Source organism: Capricornis sumatraensis, chromosome 4 (assembly GCF_032405125.1).
Source record: "Capricornis sumatraensis isolate serow.1 chromosome 4, serow.2, whole genome shotgun sequence".
NCBI classification, from domain to species: Eukaryota; Metazoa; Chordata; class Mammalia; order Artiodactyla; family Bovidae; genus Capricornis; species Capricornis sumatraensis.
In genome coordinates this window covers 72,279,484-72,294,980 of record NC_091072.1, presented here as the reverse complement: position 1 = coordinate 72,294,980, position 15,497 = coordinate 72,279,484, and the positions used below count along the sequence as shown (strand labels likewise).

The 15,497-nt window shown below is 51.4% G+C and overlaps 1 protein-coding gene across 1 annotated transcript; it reads right to left on the bottom strand.

Annotated features, from left to right (window-relative positions):
* Window positions 1-2,368: 2,368 nt before the first annotated feature.
* LOC138077636 (keratin, type II cytoskeletal 5-like) lies at window positions 2,369-14,371 on the bottom strand. The gene is made up of 9 exons (XM_068969741.1): window positions 13,892-14,371; window positions 11,939-12,147; window positions 9,260-9,320; window positions 8,334-8,429; window positions 5,960-6,124; window positions 5,057-5,182; window positions 4,382-4,602; window positions 3,744-3,778; window positions 2,369-2,571 (listed from the first exon to the last, which is right to left on the bottom strand). The coding sequence occupies exons 1-9, from the start codon at window positions 14,369-14,371 to the stop codon at window positions 2,369-2,371; spliced, it is 1,596 nt and encodes a 531-aa protein (XP_068825842.1).
* Window positions 14,372-15,497: the final 1,126 nt, after the last annotated feature.

Genomic DNA, 15,497 nt, shown 5'->3' with positions numbered 1-15,497 from the left:
CTGGTAGAGAAACTGCCTTCAATGTGGGAGACCTGGGTTCGATCCCTGGGTTGGGAAGATCCCCTGGAGAAGGGAAAGGCTACCCACTTCAGTATTCTGGCCTGGGTCACAAAGAGTCGGACATGACTGAGCCACTTTCACTTTTACTGCTCTGGGATTAGAGGCCAAATTAGATATAATTGAGGATACTCTATTTCCCCAAAGTGGTTTCCATGTTTTTCTGCAGATGCTTCAGACCCAAGTACCCCCATGGGCTCCCAAGTGGTCCTAGAACCTCCCTAGAAGAGGCAGGGAGGCTTTGGGCATGAGAGAAGCTTCCCTAAGCAGGCTGGGCCCTGGCCTTCTCAGGCCAGGTGGGGTCCTGACTCTGAATCAGCTACCTACCCCTCATCCCTCTAGGGCTCCTGAGATAGAAGGCTCCAGACACAGACTCTTGTCTCCAGGGGCCTGGTTAGTCCAAAGGAGGCTTCAGGAGACTCAAAAGGGGGTGCCTTGTGCTTGAGGAGGGGAGAGGAAGGGATGGCCTCCCTAAGACTCTTTGGGCCCCAGATGGCTGTTAGCATAACTGACGGCATCTTGACCCTTACAGTTCCTCCTGTCCTTTCCCTGACCTGACCTGGGACCATACTGTGTGGTAAATCACTTCTTTGCCATCAGGGGCTTTGTGGTTAATAGATATTGCTTAATAATCATTAAGGCCAGGTGGCCCTATGCTCTGTTGATCCTCAAGCAGTGATGACAACCTTCCCTGACAAGACTAGTAACCTATTCATAAACCTTGACTTAGTATTGCATGTCCTGTTTCAAGCAGCTACCCCTGAACCCCAAGTTAAATATGACATTATCCCTGTGGCCACTTGGTGGTGTAGAGTGCAGTTGCGAAAGCTTCTGTGTTGTTGTCGGCCAGATCTTACCGTGTGAGTAAGTTACCCTGTAATAAACTTATCCATTGATGATATGGAGCTGCTTGCCTTGTTTTTTTTGGCTTCAAGATACCTTCTCAGTTAGGTGGGCGTGTTTTGTTCCCTCCATCCTCCAACAGGCCCCCCAAGTATGTACTGACGTCAGTCACTAGGTCAGGGCTCCTTTCCCTGTCTCTGCCCGCCCCATCCTTAGCCTCCCAAGGATGGATGCTCTGACCTGAGGACATTTCTGGGAAGGGTCATTGCCCTCAGGAATTGTTCAGGTGGAAGCAGGTTACAAGCTTTCTCCCCAGCACCTAGGACACAGCTCTTTGCTGATGCCTGAAAGGTCTTCTTTCCATCAGTCCCATCAGTGAAGCCACTGTAGCCAACTTGTCTTTCCCTTCCACACTGTGACCTTTTGCTAGGTTAAGATCAAGTCAACAACAATAATAGTAACATCATTTACTGGGTGCCTGCTATGTGTTGGAACCAAACTGAGCTCTACATCCATTATCCCATTGAATTCTTATGATAACCATGATATGGTTTCTATTTTACGGACAAGGAAAGTGAGGAGCAGAGTGGTGGAGTAAAACTCCCAAGACACACAGACAGGCTGGGATGGGCGAGGATCCAGTCCCAGCACTTCTGATGTCACTGCGCTCTACTGCTCTCGTGGAGAGGAGCCTGGGTTAGGACTCAAGGATCTACTGTTAATATGCATTGTATCCTCTCTGTTTCTTGGCTTCCTCACCTCTGGATTAGGAAACTGAACTCAAACATTCTTGTGCTTGGCAATTCTTAGTCTAACTGTGACACTTCACACTGGCGCCTTTTGCATTGTCTTAGCTTGGGTCCTGGAGCACTGGCGAGGGAAGGCTGGGGCTTGGGGAGGTAAGGGTGTAATGAAAGACTCTGGGAAATGGCAAGAGGCAGAGGTGAGTGGAGGTCCTGTTGCACGATGTCCAGGGGAGGGGATTCTCATTCTGCCCTGGAGTAAGCCCTGCAGGTGGATAGAACCTGCCCTCAGAGAACTCCATTTCTGAGGTCGTCCTCTGAGTGTGGGATAGGACACAGACTCAGTCAAGACCTAGAGAGCTTGGTAACATTTTTATTGAAGCAATTTGAGGGGATAGGCAGGCACCGGAAGCAGGAGAAGTGTTCTGTCTATGGTGGGAAATGCAGGCCTGGAGTGCACTCAGCATCTCTGGGGACACCAAGATCAGCTCTAAGCAACCCCAGAAAGGACTGTGGCTGCCAGGGATCTGGGATGAGGAGCAAGTGGGGTACCTTTGCGGAAACCCATTTGGAGGCAGAGGGATGAACAGGCGAGCTAGGGACTCACAGGCTACTTCCCTGCTCCTGGTGCCTCTTGTGATTCAGTGCATGGGGGCCAGCAAAGCGGTGGGTCTTAGGCCTGGGGGCCAGGGGCCTTAGAGGGGAGGCACTGGGGCAGGGGCCCTTTAGCTCCTGTAACTCTTGCTGGACGAGGTCTTGGAGATGATGCGCACGCTGGAGCTGGTGCCGCTCATGCCGCGGCCGCTGGTGGAGCTGAAGCTACCGCCGCTGCTGCTGAAGCCGCTGCTGCCAAAGCCATAGCCGCCCCCGGTCATGCAGAGGCCGCCGCCCCCGCTGTAGCCCGAGCCCCCGGAGGAGGAGACCACGGCTGTGGAGAGAAGGCACAGGGCACACTGGCAGCCTCGTCCCTGGGTCTTATGCCCAGGCGCCTCCCTCCCACAGGCTCCCCGGGGAGCCCCACGGTCCCCATCACCCGCTGCCTCAGTGGACACAGGACATGGCAACTTTCATAGCTTGCCCAGCTGTGACCACAGAGGTTTCTTTGACAGGCCTGAGAGGATGCCCTTACTATGATACCCCTACTTTTCAGGGGAAGGAACAGGTGCAAAGACACCAAGTGGCAGGCCCAAGGTCACACCTGCCGGAAAGCGAGGCTTGGGCCCCTGAGCCGTGTTCGCCCCTCCTCTCTAGCTGGGGCTTTCCCACTGGGTGAGACAGGAGGTGGGCGTCACAGGCTCCCAGATGGGTGGGGCCTGACGGCTATACGGGTGAGCCTTCCCCAGACAGGAATCCCCTCTACTGCCTCTCTGAGAGGCGATCCTTTTGTTTCTGCTCAAATCCCTTCTGCAATGGGAAGCTCCCCGCCTTGGAGAGCAGCTCCCCACATCCTGTGGAACGTTTGAAGATGCCTCTCCAACCTCCCCTCTCAGTGTCTGGTTCTCCAGGCGAGGCATCCCTGTTCCTTTAACTCACTAGTTTCCAGCTCTCTCTCATCCTGGTTTTCCAGCCTCCCTCCCAGGGCCGGACCCACGGGGGCCCCAGGGAACTCTCCATCCCATGCCCAGTACTCCACACTCCATGGATGCCGCTGGAGCCTGCTGGGTCCTTCTGCAGAATGAATCTCCCTGGCTTCCTTCCTGGGACCTGAGGGCAAACCTCTCTGCTTTCTTGTTCAGTTAATTTGCTTCAATTTTCAACACAGGTCTTTAGCTTTTTAATAGCCTCTTGTTAGTTTGAATTTCTGCCAGAACTAGCTGAGAAATCAGGTGTTCGAATGAGAGAGCCGTTGCTTTGTGAGTAGTCCTGTCCCATAACTGAGGTCCTCAGGGATTTGGGTGGAGTGGGTTTATGCCTCCACCAGGAACCTCTGTTGATCCCACTGGGAGGAAGGGCCAAAGAAGAAAGGGGTCTCCACAGAGCATCTCAGAGAATCTTAATGATATCCCTGCCCCTGCTCATTCACTATCTGTTCACCCAAAATGATGCTGTTAGCTTCTGTTTTGTCTCCCACTTCTCTGTCATCCCAAGACATTTACTCACAGATATTCACGGGCCCGACACCTTCTCCGGTGAGTCTGTTGCAGGAGGGGAGAGAAAGACATATTTCATTTGCTGAGAAGTTAGAGAACCCTGGGTTCTTTGTATTTAAAGCTGTCAGCACAGAGGGCTGGCTGTGCTCTCGGCACTGTGCTGAACAAGACTTTTAATCATCCTATTAGCTGTAGGAAGCTGGTGTGACTCTGAGAGGGGACATTAGAAGAGAGATCAAATCCAAATATATGGCGAAATGGGGAGACAAACTCGTGCTCACTATGTTGGGAGGGACAGTCAGATGGTAGGCCTCTCTGGGCAAACACAGAGTCCCCGAGCCTCGCCTTGTCCTGAGTGTGGCCTCATTGATCACAGGGCCTGGGCAGAAACGACCCTGCCGATGGCCTTCCAGGTAGTCACGGACCACCTCCTCCTGACACCTTCTATCCTGGCCCCTGCTCTGGGTCCCATTGGAGCTCAGGGAATGACTTCAGGACGCCGCAGGAGATCACTGAGTTTTAGGTCCGTTTCTATTCTGAGCATTTCTGTTTGGGGCCTCACACTGTGGGGATCTTGGGTGCTGCGGCATTGCTACAGTGCTCCTGTGGCATCTATCTGAACCATGGCAGGAGGAGGAGCTTGCCCACCTGCACTCCTCGCCCTCCAGCAGCTTCCTGTAGGTGGCGATCTCGATGTCCAGGGCCAGCTTGACGTTCATCAGCTCCTGGTATTCACGCAACTGCCGCGCCATGTCCTGCTTGGCCTTCTGCAGGGCCTCCTCCAGCTCGGCCAGCTTGTGCTTGGCATCCTTAAGGGCCAGCTCCCCACGCTGCTCAGCATCGGCAATGGCAGCCTGGAGCGTGGCACACTGCCAGGAGGACACAGGAATTTATGAAATTGTCCACAAGGAAGGAGGGAAGATATGGGCTTTAGGTTAAAAATGTGGAAGGATTTCCTGAAATGGATTTCATGCAAAGGAGGTTGGAGTATCATCATCTTTACAAATAAGATTAATCTATGTTCTCCTTGGATACTTTGTGACTTAAAATGGAGAAATGGTTTTCAGGGTCCCGTTCAATATGAACTTCTCTGAACTGTGGGTAAGTAAAAAGTGAATCGGTTTTGCCATGTATGCCTCCAGAGGACAGCATCTTTCCAAGAGGAACTGATGTTGGACAGATCTCAGAAAGAAGGTCCTGGCCTCCCTGGTAGGGGCAGAAGACTACAATTTTATATTACTGTTCGATCATTCATCTGGGGAGAACTCTGCATGGGCTGAGGCAGGGGAATGGATGAGATGGCCAATGGTTCCTCAGCCCTACCTGCTTCTTCACATTTTCAATCTCAGAGCGCAGCCTCTGTATCACTCGGTTCAACTCAGAGATCTCCATCCTGGTGGAGCGGAGGTCTTCCCCGTGCCGGCCGGCAGACCGCTGCAGCTCCTCGTACTGGGGGTCAGGAGATGGAGGAGAAGGGGCGGTGAGGCCAGAAGGTGGTGGCTTCCCAGGGCCCAACAGGGCTTCTGAGGCAACGCTTAGATGTACCTCCCTTTGCACGCAGCTGTCTCCATCAACCCGTTGCACTGTCTCTTGGCTCTGCCCCTCACTCTCCATATCCAAAGTCCACTCCCCAGGTGGACGTTCCTATACCCCAGCTTTGGTCCTTCGTCCTCATAGTCAGGTGTCTCACCCCCACAAACTCAGCGTCATTCGGGGGTGCTTGTCACTTTCTAATTTTAAAGCTCATTCATATTTGTTTTTTCCTGGCACCAGGTCTTGTATCCCCAGGGACTCCTCAGCTCTAATCTGGAACATGTCACTGGGTAACCCCTATCCAGCCTTTGCTCAGCCTCTCAGCCCCAGCTATTTCTACTTCTCATCTCTGGATGCAGGAAGCTAAACCTACCTCTTGCTCCCACCCTCCCTGTCTTGTGCCTGCTAGTACTAGCGGCAGGTACTGTCCAGCTGTCCCTGGCCTCTCCTCTACAAGGCATCAGAGGGGTGTTCATCCTCCTCGGGGCAGGACTGACCACCGCTTGCCTTTGTCTGGCTGTTCCCCCAGGTCCTGACGATGCTGCCTGAGGAGTGCTCTGACAGAGTGAGCCCCAAACTGAATTCAGATCTCTCCAAGTCCGTCAGACTGGGAGGACAAGGATTTTTATCAAATCTGCCTTTGAAATCTCAGTTCTCTGAGACTGTTTCATGAAATTGACCTTGACACCTCACCTTGATCTGGTACCAGGACTCAGCCTCGGCCCGGCTGCGGTTGGCGATGTCCTCATATTGGGCCTTGACCTCAGAGATGATGCTGTCCAGGTCTAGCTTGCGGTTGTTGTCCATGGACAAGACCACGGAAGTCTCAGAGATCTGGGCATGAAGCTGAGCCAGCTCCTGCGAGGAGGTCCACATGGGAAAGCTGAAGTTGGGTGTGTTTGTGTGCTTATGTGTGCGTGTACCTGCATGTGTATTGTGTGTGCATGTGTGCACGCATGCATGTGTGTTGGGAGACTGTGCCCAGCACCCCAGAACAGACCCTGGCACTGAGGGCCTCCCTTGCACCACAGGACTGAACATAAAGGGCTGGGGGGACAGTCGGCAGGTCACCAGGTTAACACCTGCTCTCTATCTGCACAGAAGGAGCAGCGGCTCAGGGAGCGGTAGCCAAGGTTCTCCAGAAGTCACTCCCACTGTCAAGGGCACGCACCTTGTCATAACGTGTCAGCTCTGCGATGTCTCATATTCTGAGAAAATGCAACCTTTCATTCCAAATAAAGCAATTATCTTGGGAAAGAAAGCTAAGTCAGAAAGAGCTGGAAAGCTGTGCTGTCCCAGCCCCATTTCCTAAACTTGCTCCTCCCTGCTCCCCGGGGAAGGGAAACGGAAACCCCCGGGAAACAGTAGAAAGACCTGAAAAATTCAAGCCTAGGATCTGCCAAGCAGGTTAGATGGCATCTCTGAGCCTCAGAAAGACTAGTCCTACTGCTGCCTCCCATGATTTCTGTGAGCGTTAAATACATTCACGTTTGTACGGGGCTTCCCTGGTGACTCAGATGGTAAAGAATCCTCCTGAAAGGCAGGAGACCTGGGTTCGATCCCTGGGTTGGGAACATCCTCTGGAGAAGGGAATGGCTACCCACTCCAGTATTCTTGCCTGGAGAATTCCATGGACAGAGGAGCCTGGTGGGCTATGGCTACAGAGTTGCAAAGAGTCAGACATGACAGAACAACGAACACTTGTATAAGATGTGTTTTGAAGCAGAAAATCCATAAGTAATTTGTTAATGATGACTTTACAGAATCATCTAAAACAGTGGTTCCCAAAATGTGATCCTCAGACTAGCAGTATCACCATACTGAATCACAATTGGTGCTCTCACAAGATCTTTAGGAGATTCTAATGAGCTGTACAATTTAAGCATCACTGATCCAAAGCCCAAATCTTTAAGCAACAATATCAATTGTTAATTAATTGTTAATTCCTTTCTTTATTAACAATTGGTTCACGCATTTCCTGATTCAAGTAGTTATTCTTTTGTTGCTGTTAGGTTGTAATTTGCGTTTCCAAAATTGTTTTTCCTGATAGCTGACCTAGCTAGGGGAGTCTCAGCCCGCAGGATTGCTGCTCAGCATTGGGAGCCAACATCACTCTGGTTTTCAGCACTGAAGTGAATAAGCAAAGAAAATGATGGGGGTTTTTTTTTGCCCCCAAGTGGGTGGTCATTGAAGCCACTTGAAGACCCAGAGTCCATGTTCCTGCTCCCGGAACATGACCAGATTGTGTTGGGCATCACACACATGCAACCCCATGAGCGGATTACCTGTTGTTACCAGGCCTACCTGCGACGCACACAGCCCCCTGCATCCCCGCCTCCACATCACTAACCTCATCTCGGCTGCTCCCCACTCCCTCATTCTGCACCGCTCACACGGGCCTCCTTCTGGCATTTCTGGATCCTCAGTTCCTTCAGGTTATCACCCACCATCTGCCTGCCGCTGCTCCCTGTTGTCTACTTCTCCACCCCCCTCAAACAGGGTAGTTATTTGATTCTGTCCATGCTACCCATCTCCGGGAAGCTCCAAGAACTTAGGGCCTTGATTGCGTTTGCCCAGTGCTGTGTCCTGCAGCCTTGAGCTCTGCGTTGGGCTTATAGAGGCACACAGCAAAACGCCTCTTCAAGGGAGCCAGTTCAATATTTTGTGTGCTTCTAGAAGCATCTGAGGGCTCACTAGTTGCCACTTGATCTGCATAATTACATCATCCTGCAGTTGCCATGGGCAAAGTAACAGGTAAATCTGAACTGGGTTGGGTGAGCTGGGTTGCTCAGATCATTCTATGGAAACCGCAAGTAATTCGCTCACAGGCAGCTCTTTTGTCTGACCAACAGAACATTCTTGAATTTCTCACGTTATCTGATCCACCAGCTGCCCTGGGAAAACTCACATTCTCCCTTGGTAGGGGAAGCAACATCTACTGCATCAATTCCAACTCAGGCATGGGGGGAGGAGCAGAGGGGTGACCAGGGAAGGGGCCAGCAGCCTCTGTGCTCAGCCGCGGCCCCCAGCCTCCAGCCCTTCTGGGGGAGCCCCCGGCCCTGCTTACCGCTTCGTAGAAAGACCTCAGGAAGTTGATCTCGTCCATTAAGGCTTCCACCTTGGCCTCCAGTTCCACTTTGTTCATGTAGGCAGCATCCACATCCTGGGCACAGAACATGCAGTCACTCTGAGTCCCACCCTTCCTGGGTTAGCCGGCCCCTCTGTCTGTGAGTTAAGCTGGAGGACTTCAGCTCCCGGGGACAAGAGCATTTCTCTCTCCCAGGCTACAGATAGAGTAGAACTTACAGGGGGATCCAAACTCCGTGTGGACCAGGTTCTTGGGGATCGCCCATCTGCTCATCAGCTGGTGCTACGTGGAGAAACCTTGCATGTCACCTCCATGCAGTGAGGACAGCCTGAATCATCCTGGGCCCTTGGGCCTCCGCTGCCTGTGGCCTCACCTTCTCCCTGAGGCGTCCCCGCTCCTTGCACTCTGTCCCTTCCTCCCCTTCCCACATTGCTGCTCCCGCTCTTCCTCCCTCTCCAGATTAGCTTCAGGGCTGGATCTCCCCTCCTTCTGCCCATCCACACTGAGCAGAAAGGTTCACAGTTTCTGGAGCTGGGCGCCGTCCTATGCCCATTCCTGAGCCTGACTTGAGGTCTCACAGACTCAGCTCAGCACAGGGCCCATTTTGCTTCTCCTTTCCCTGCATAAGATCCACGTTGGGGAGGGGACTGGTGTTAAGATTTATGGCTCGGACTTGGGTGTCCTAGATCCTGACTCACTTCTGGTTATCTGGGTAACCTGGGGCAACTTATTTAACCTCCACGCCCCTGAGTTTTCTCACTTCTAAAGTAATACGTGCTTCCAAGATTGGTTATGCAAATTAAATAAAGCCTCGTATACAGGGCCGCAGACTGATGCGGCAGCTGTCACTCCTGGGAGGGGCTCCCTGGGCCCGGAGTCAGATCAGGGCACCCCTGTCTCCTCACCTTCTTCAGCACCACAAACTCGTTCTCAGCTGCTGTGCGCCTGTTGATTTCCTCTTCGTACCTGCGGGGAGAAGGAAGTGAGTGGATGTTCAGAGCGGGGCTTTTGGAGTGAGGTCCAGTGTGGGGGTGTAGGTGGGAATCCAGAGCAGACTTGGAAAACACGCTGCTGAAGTGTTGCTCTCCTATTACACATGTTCAGTTCAGTTCAGTTCAGTCACCCAGGTACCTCATGTTACCCAACCCCAAATCCATCACACAACCACCCCTGTCCAAACAAAACCCAAACTTGAAACAACACAAAACAGAACTGCCCCTCATTCTTTCTGAGGTCTTCCTCACAGCTGTATTCTCAGAGGTCCCGTGAAGGGGCGCGATGCTTCCTTTTACCCCACGGCCTCGCCTAAGCCAAGAGGAGGGACAGAGATCAGTAGAGGGGGGCAGTCTGGGCCAGGCCGTCGCCTGCACCCAATGGCACCCTCATGTTGCCTCACTGTTCTGTTCTCAGCTGCTGATCTGCTGCCTGGGAAGCAGAGTCTTTAGGCTAATAAGAGACCTCCCTTTTCTCCCCTCCACCAAGTTTTCTCATCTTCAATTTGCCCCTGAGCAGCAACCCCACTCTCCCTAGCGCCCCCCACCCCACTGATCTCTGGGAAGGAAGCCTCAAGTCTGCTCTAGGTAACATTCCCTACCCCACCTCTTAAGCATCAGCCAATCCCACCTTCTCGGAGGCTTGGGGTGGCTGAGCTGTGGAGGGGGCTTCATCCCTTTTCCCTATTGGCTGAATAACCCAGGGCAGGTCCCTTAACCTCTCAGAGGCTCTTTCCCATTCACAAGTCAGCTTGTTGTTGGCTATATACGAACCCGCAGGATGGATACCACTAGACTCTCCCTCACATTTCTATTGCACCTTTTGTCTACAGAATCTTCAGTACTGTGCCTTCTTCCAAGTTCTTTGGGAAAACGAATCTGATTTTTCTTATTGTTTCCCAAAACTGTCTTTTCATTAAACATGGTCATCTTTGCTTCACCCAACTCCATGTAATTGTCTTTCTCTGTTTCCCAGCTCACAGTCCCTCTGGCCAGAGGGCAAGCCTCAAGTGGCCCTGCACAGGCCTCTTAGACACCTACCACAGGAACACTGCTGTCCTCTAACCAGCAGCACACTCTCCAACAGATCCCCCATATACCTCCAATGTGCATTTTTTCTTCGCACCCATGAGTTTTCTGTCTCTTCCTCCTGGAAGCCTTCTTGGATTGAAATACTGCTATCCCATATTTGCATGATATTATAAATTATCTGTCAGCACTTGTTTCTCTTGTCTATGTTTGCATCACTACATGCATTATACTTAATCATCAATATAATGAAAATAGCTAACACGTGTTAACAGCTTACTATGTACCAGACACTAGATACCCTATTGAGTATTTTACAAGCAAGTGTTGCTTTAATATTCTCAGTCTCCCTATGAGGTGGGTACTATTAATATCCCCTTTAACAGACTAAAGAACTAGGACTTAGAGAGTTTCACGTTCTTTAGATATTGAGAGAGTAAATGATTAAGCCAACATTGTAAATCTGAGGATTTCGCTAGTGTCTAGTGGCTAAGATTCTACACTCCCACTGTGGAGGGATCCAGGTTCAGTCCCTGGCTGGGAAACTAGATCCCACATGCCTCAACTAAGACCTGATGTAGCCAAATAAATAAATAAATATTTTTTTAAATCTTAAAGAAAAATGATCGTCAATCTGACTAGGTTCTCTAGCACTGTTCAGCAGAACTTTCACATTGATAGAAATGCTCTATACCTGCCTGTATTATGGGACCCATTAGTCATATGCGGTGACTGAGCATTTGAAATGTGGCTAGTGTCCTTGAGGGCCTGAATTTTAAATTGAATTTAATTTTAATTTAAATTTTCCCATGTGGCTTGTGGTTAACATGTTAGAGCAACTCTAAAATCTGGGCTCTCAGGACCTTATATAAATGGTAACAAAAACTGGTTTGGCCCAAGAACAAACATTAAAACTAAATTAAAACCGTAGAAATAAGAAATTATTTGTATCTTTAGATATGAGCACACCATTATGTTTAGCAGGGTGTGTGTGTGGTTCCAGGGAAAAGGAAGTAGTTACACCTCCTTGTTCTTCATACAACTGCCTTGGCCAGTGTTGGGGTGGATATGTGAATGTTGTGTAAATCAGCAATCAGATTGCGGTGAACAAACGTGAGCATGAGATTCTATGGGTTCAGTTCATCACTAATGCGTTGCTACTTCTATAACCCTGGATGGGTCATTTGCTATCTCAGAGCCTCACTTTCCTCATCTCCAGAGTTTTCAGGGTTGTATGTATCACGCTCTGTGTGCCCATATGAGTTATCATTTCTAAGCCCAGCCCCTCCCCCAAACCTCAACATTCTTTTTTTTTTTTTTGGCTGCACAGCGCACGTGTGGCATGCAAGATCTTAGTTTCCCAGTCAGGGGTCGAACCCCTGCCCTCTGCATTGAGAGCATGTAATCTTAACCACTGGACCCCTAGGGAAGTCCCTAAGAGCCCCAGTTCTTTTCCTGGGTCCACCTCTGTGTCCTGAGTGTGTGCCCTATTCCCCACTGGCTTGGGCACTTCAGGAGAGCCCAGCGCCTCCCCCGGAGCCTCAGGGCCGAGCTACCACTCACTTGTTCTTGAAGTCCTCCACCACTTCCTGCATGCTCTTCAGCTCCACCTCCAGCCTCGAGCGCTCTCCCCCCAGGCTGTCCAGCTGCCGCCTCAGGTTGTTGATGTAGCCTTCAAACATGGGCTCGAGGTTGGCCCGGGTCGCTTTATGCTCCTGCAGGAGGCTCCATTTTGTCTCCAGGACCTTGTTCTGCTGCTCCAGGAACCGCACCTGCCGCCGCCAGAGGTGAGAACCCATGAGCATGTCTTTACAGCCGTTGCCTCCAGAGGGCTCTGGCATTCAGGACCCCCGACAGTGCAGGGGGGAGCCCTGCAAGATCTCAGAGTCCAGGTGGCAGGCTGGACTCCTTGTTCTCAAGCTGGTAGGAGCCTGGGATGTAAATAGCCAAGCCCATGTTGGTGCGATGGGGCTGGGAGACTGGCTAGTGGCTGGGTTTGGAGGTGAGAATAGGCAAGAGGGCCAGAGTGCCAGGAAACCATCTGAATACATCAAACCATGCTGATGTGTGGTAGCTGAAGAAAAGAACACTCCACCACGTTACTTTGGTTCCCAGTAAATGGGCAAGAGGTTCTTGGCAGAAAGTTCACCCATTTGCTTTCAACATGATTTCTCTAGATCTAGAATCTGGACTCAGTTGCCACCGCAATCCGGGAATGCTGGAGTAGATCACTCTGGAGTCACCTAAGGGGGATCTGGATACAATTTCAGCCATGTCCCTCATGAGCTGTGTGGCCTTGGACAAGCCTCTTGTTGTCTCTATTCTCTCAGACCTCAGGTTCCTGTGATCTTGTGCTACTAATCTGGTTTTCCTGAATTGCACTCAACTGCTCCTCAGGCTGGGAGACAGCCTCGGGAACATGTAAAACCTTTTTCTCTAAACTAGTCCTTCTGTTGGGAGCAGCTGGAGTGACACACAGCCTCAGAGAATGAAGGAACAGAGCCTCCAAGACTTTGGAATTGGCAGTGTGCCTACGGAGGGTCTTTAACAAATGCATCCCACTCCCGCTTTCTCTTCCATTGTCCTGGCTCCAAGTCCTCCCCAGCCACATGCCCTCATTCCCCAAGACCCCGCCAGATGAACTGTGGAAATGCAGGGCCCACATCCTTCCCCTCAAAACGGGGCTCCTGGAAATCTCACATCTGTTGGTACAAACATGACATCAAGTGGAGGACATGGGTGATAAAGGCTTCAGCAGTCCCTGTGGTTACGTTTATACATTCAAAGGTCTGAGTCCATATGATGAGGCATTTCATAGCCTGTTAGACCTGCAAGAGGACTTTGGAGTCCATCTGTTCAACCCAACTGAGGCCTGAGAAGTTGGGGATTCTCCCAGCAGGAGAGCTGACGATAGGAGCTGGTTGCCCCTCAGTTTAGCCCTCTTTCTTTCAGACTCCAGGATCGGAGCCTGAAAGATCTAGATTTTTGAGCTGGTTTTTCCCAGATGGAAGCAGATAGCTCCAATGTGAACTGGTAGTACTGTACACCGGAACTGGGGAAATCCTTAGGGTTCCAGGCCAACAGCAGGGGAGCCTCAGGGCTGATGTCACGACTTTCATCTCACCAAAAGGAAAGTCTGAAGCCCTGAGTGCCTCCCTTGCCAGTCAAATCAATAGTGAGGCTGCCAAGGACTTGCCCCAGTTGACTGGCAGGGAAAAATGACCTCAGCCTGTGAGGTGAACTTGTAACCTTCTATTTCTTGATCCTCTGCCTCTGAACCAATTCCTTTTGCTGTCTAATTTTAAGCCAAGTTCATGGCTATCCATCAAGAGAACAATATTCTCGCAGTGGGTCAGACAGGTCTGGTGCCCAAAGGTGAACATTTTTCTAATCTCAACAAGATGGAAAACCACTTCCTCCACACCCCTGGCCCCCAGGACCTCAGAGAAGAACAGAAAGCTGAGATACTCCTGGGTGCCACCTGCTCTCTTGGCGGGAACCCCATAGCCCTCTCACCTTGTCAATGAAGGAGGCGAACTTGTTGTTAAGGGTCTTGATCTGCTCCTTCTCCTCCTTCCGTACCCGCTGGAGGGACGGATCGATCTCCAGGTGAAGGGGGGTCAGGAGGCTCTGGTTGACGGTGACCTCATGGATACCTCCAGCACCAGACATCATCCCACCTCCAAATCCATAGCCACTGCCAACTCCTCCCACTCTGTACCCTATGCCCCCCAGACCCAACCCATAGCCAGCACCCCCAAAGCTGGTCCGGTTGGAGCGGTAGCCACTGCTGATGGAGATTCTCTTGTTACCCCCAAGGCTGTGGAGGCTCCTGGTTCCAAAGCCTCCTCCAAAGCCACCCCCGAAGCTCTTCCCACTCTGGACCATGGAGATGGAACTGAAGCTGGGCCTGCAGCCTGAGAGGAGGTTGGCTGAGGAAGCGCTGAAGTTCCGAGAGCCCCCTGACTTGATGGTGATAGAGGATCGTTGGGTCATGGTGGGAGCCGGTGTCAGCGGGTCAGAGGAGTGAAACTGTCACAGGGATGAGCAGCCTTCCAAGTCTAGCTCTCCACAACTCTCCTTGACTTTTATCCCTTTCGAGAACTGGGCTTGGCCAGAGGAGATCAAAGACCACTCTGTTGAGTTCATCTTAATGGTATGTCTGGACACGACCCATCTTCCTGCACCGCTCATCATCACAGGGAGCACCCCACCCAGGGCAGGACCAGGCCTGGGAACTGGGACCTGGGGCAGGCCTGGTCCCAAGCCCCCCCCCCCCCACACCCCCCCCCCCCTGCAAACCATCCCATGTTCTCAGCCACATGCTGCAGGTATTCCCATGGCTTTCCTTCTCCTCCCCTTTTCTTGAGTCTTGGACTCTGAAACCATACACTTGATTACAGTCTTCCCATCATGGTCACTTATGAGGGAAAATTTTTTTTATTGAGGATTTCATCTGTGCCAGACCATATGCAGGTCAGTTATAAGCATTAAGTCATTTGATTCTCATTGTGAGGTTGGACAACAAGAATAATAATTGCCAATATTTATGGAGCAGCAATTATAAGTAGTGCTTTACACATGTTTCTCATTCAAACTTCACAGAGCAGGAAGGGGTAGCTCTTATTATTCTTGTTTTGCACATGAAACAGTTGAGGTGTAGAGTAGTTCAGAGACTTAGGACCCAGCAGTCCGACTGCAGGTCACCAGATCTGCTTCACTAGCAGATGGCGAGATGGCTTGTTTGAAGGAAGGAGCAAATTCAGGATTTCACTCCACATTCCTGTGCCCTCTACCCCTCACCCCAGCGGCTCATCCTGTAGTCACCCTGAGGGCCAGGGACATATTCTCAGTGTCATTTCTCTCCTTCCTTCCATCCTCTCCCTCCAAACCTTCCAAATGTTAGCCCCTGGTTTTACACTCATCTTTTCTCATCCTAGTTCATGGCCCCTTCCTTCCCTTCCATTTAATTTCTTGCTCTTTCACCCTGGACAGCTGTGTTTGAGATCCCTGGTTCCCAGAGCCCATCGGTGTGGTCCTGAGCACTGACCCAATCCCTCCAAGCCCACTTGGGCTGCCCCAACTCTGGGTGATGCCAGGGGCTGAGGTCTGATGGGAGGTG

Bases quoted from the DNA above. Each gene is read 5' to 3' on its own strand.
- LOC138077636 (XM_068969741.1), bottom strand. From the start codon at position 14,371: ATGACCCAACGATCCTCTATCACCATCAAGTCAGGGGGCTCTCGGAAC. The intron at 12,148-13,891 runs GTGAGAGGGCTA...TGGCGGCGGCAG, and splicing joins TCGCCTCCTTCATTGACAAG to GTGCGGTTCCTGGAGCAGCA. The intron at 9,321-11,938 runs GTGAGTGGTAGC...TTCTCCCCGCAG, and splicing joins GTGGAGGACTTCAAGAACAA to GTACGAAGAGGAAATCAACA.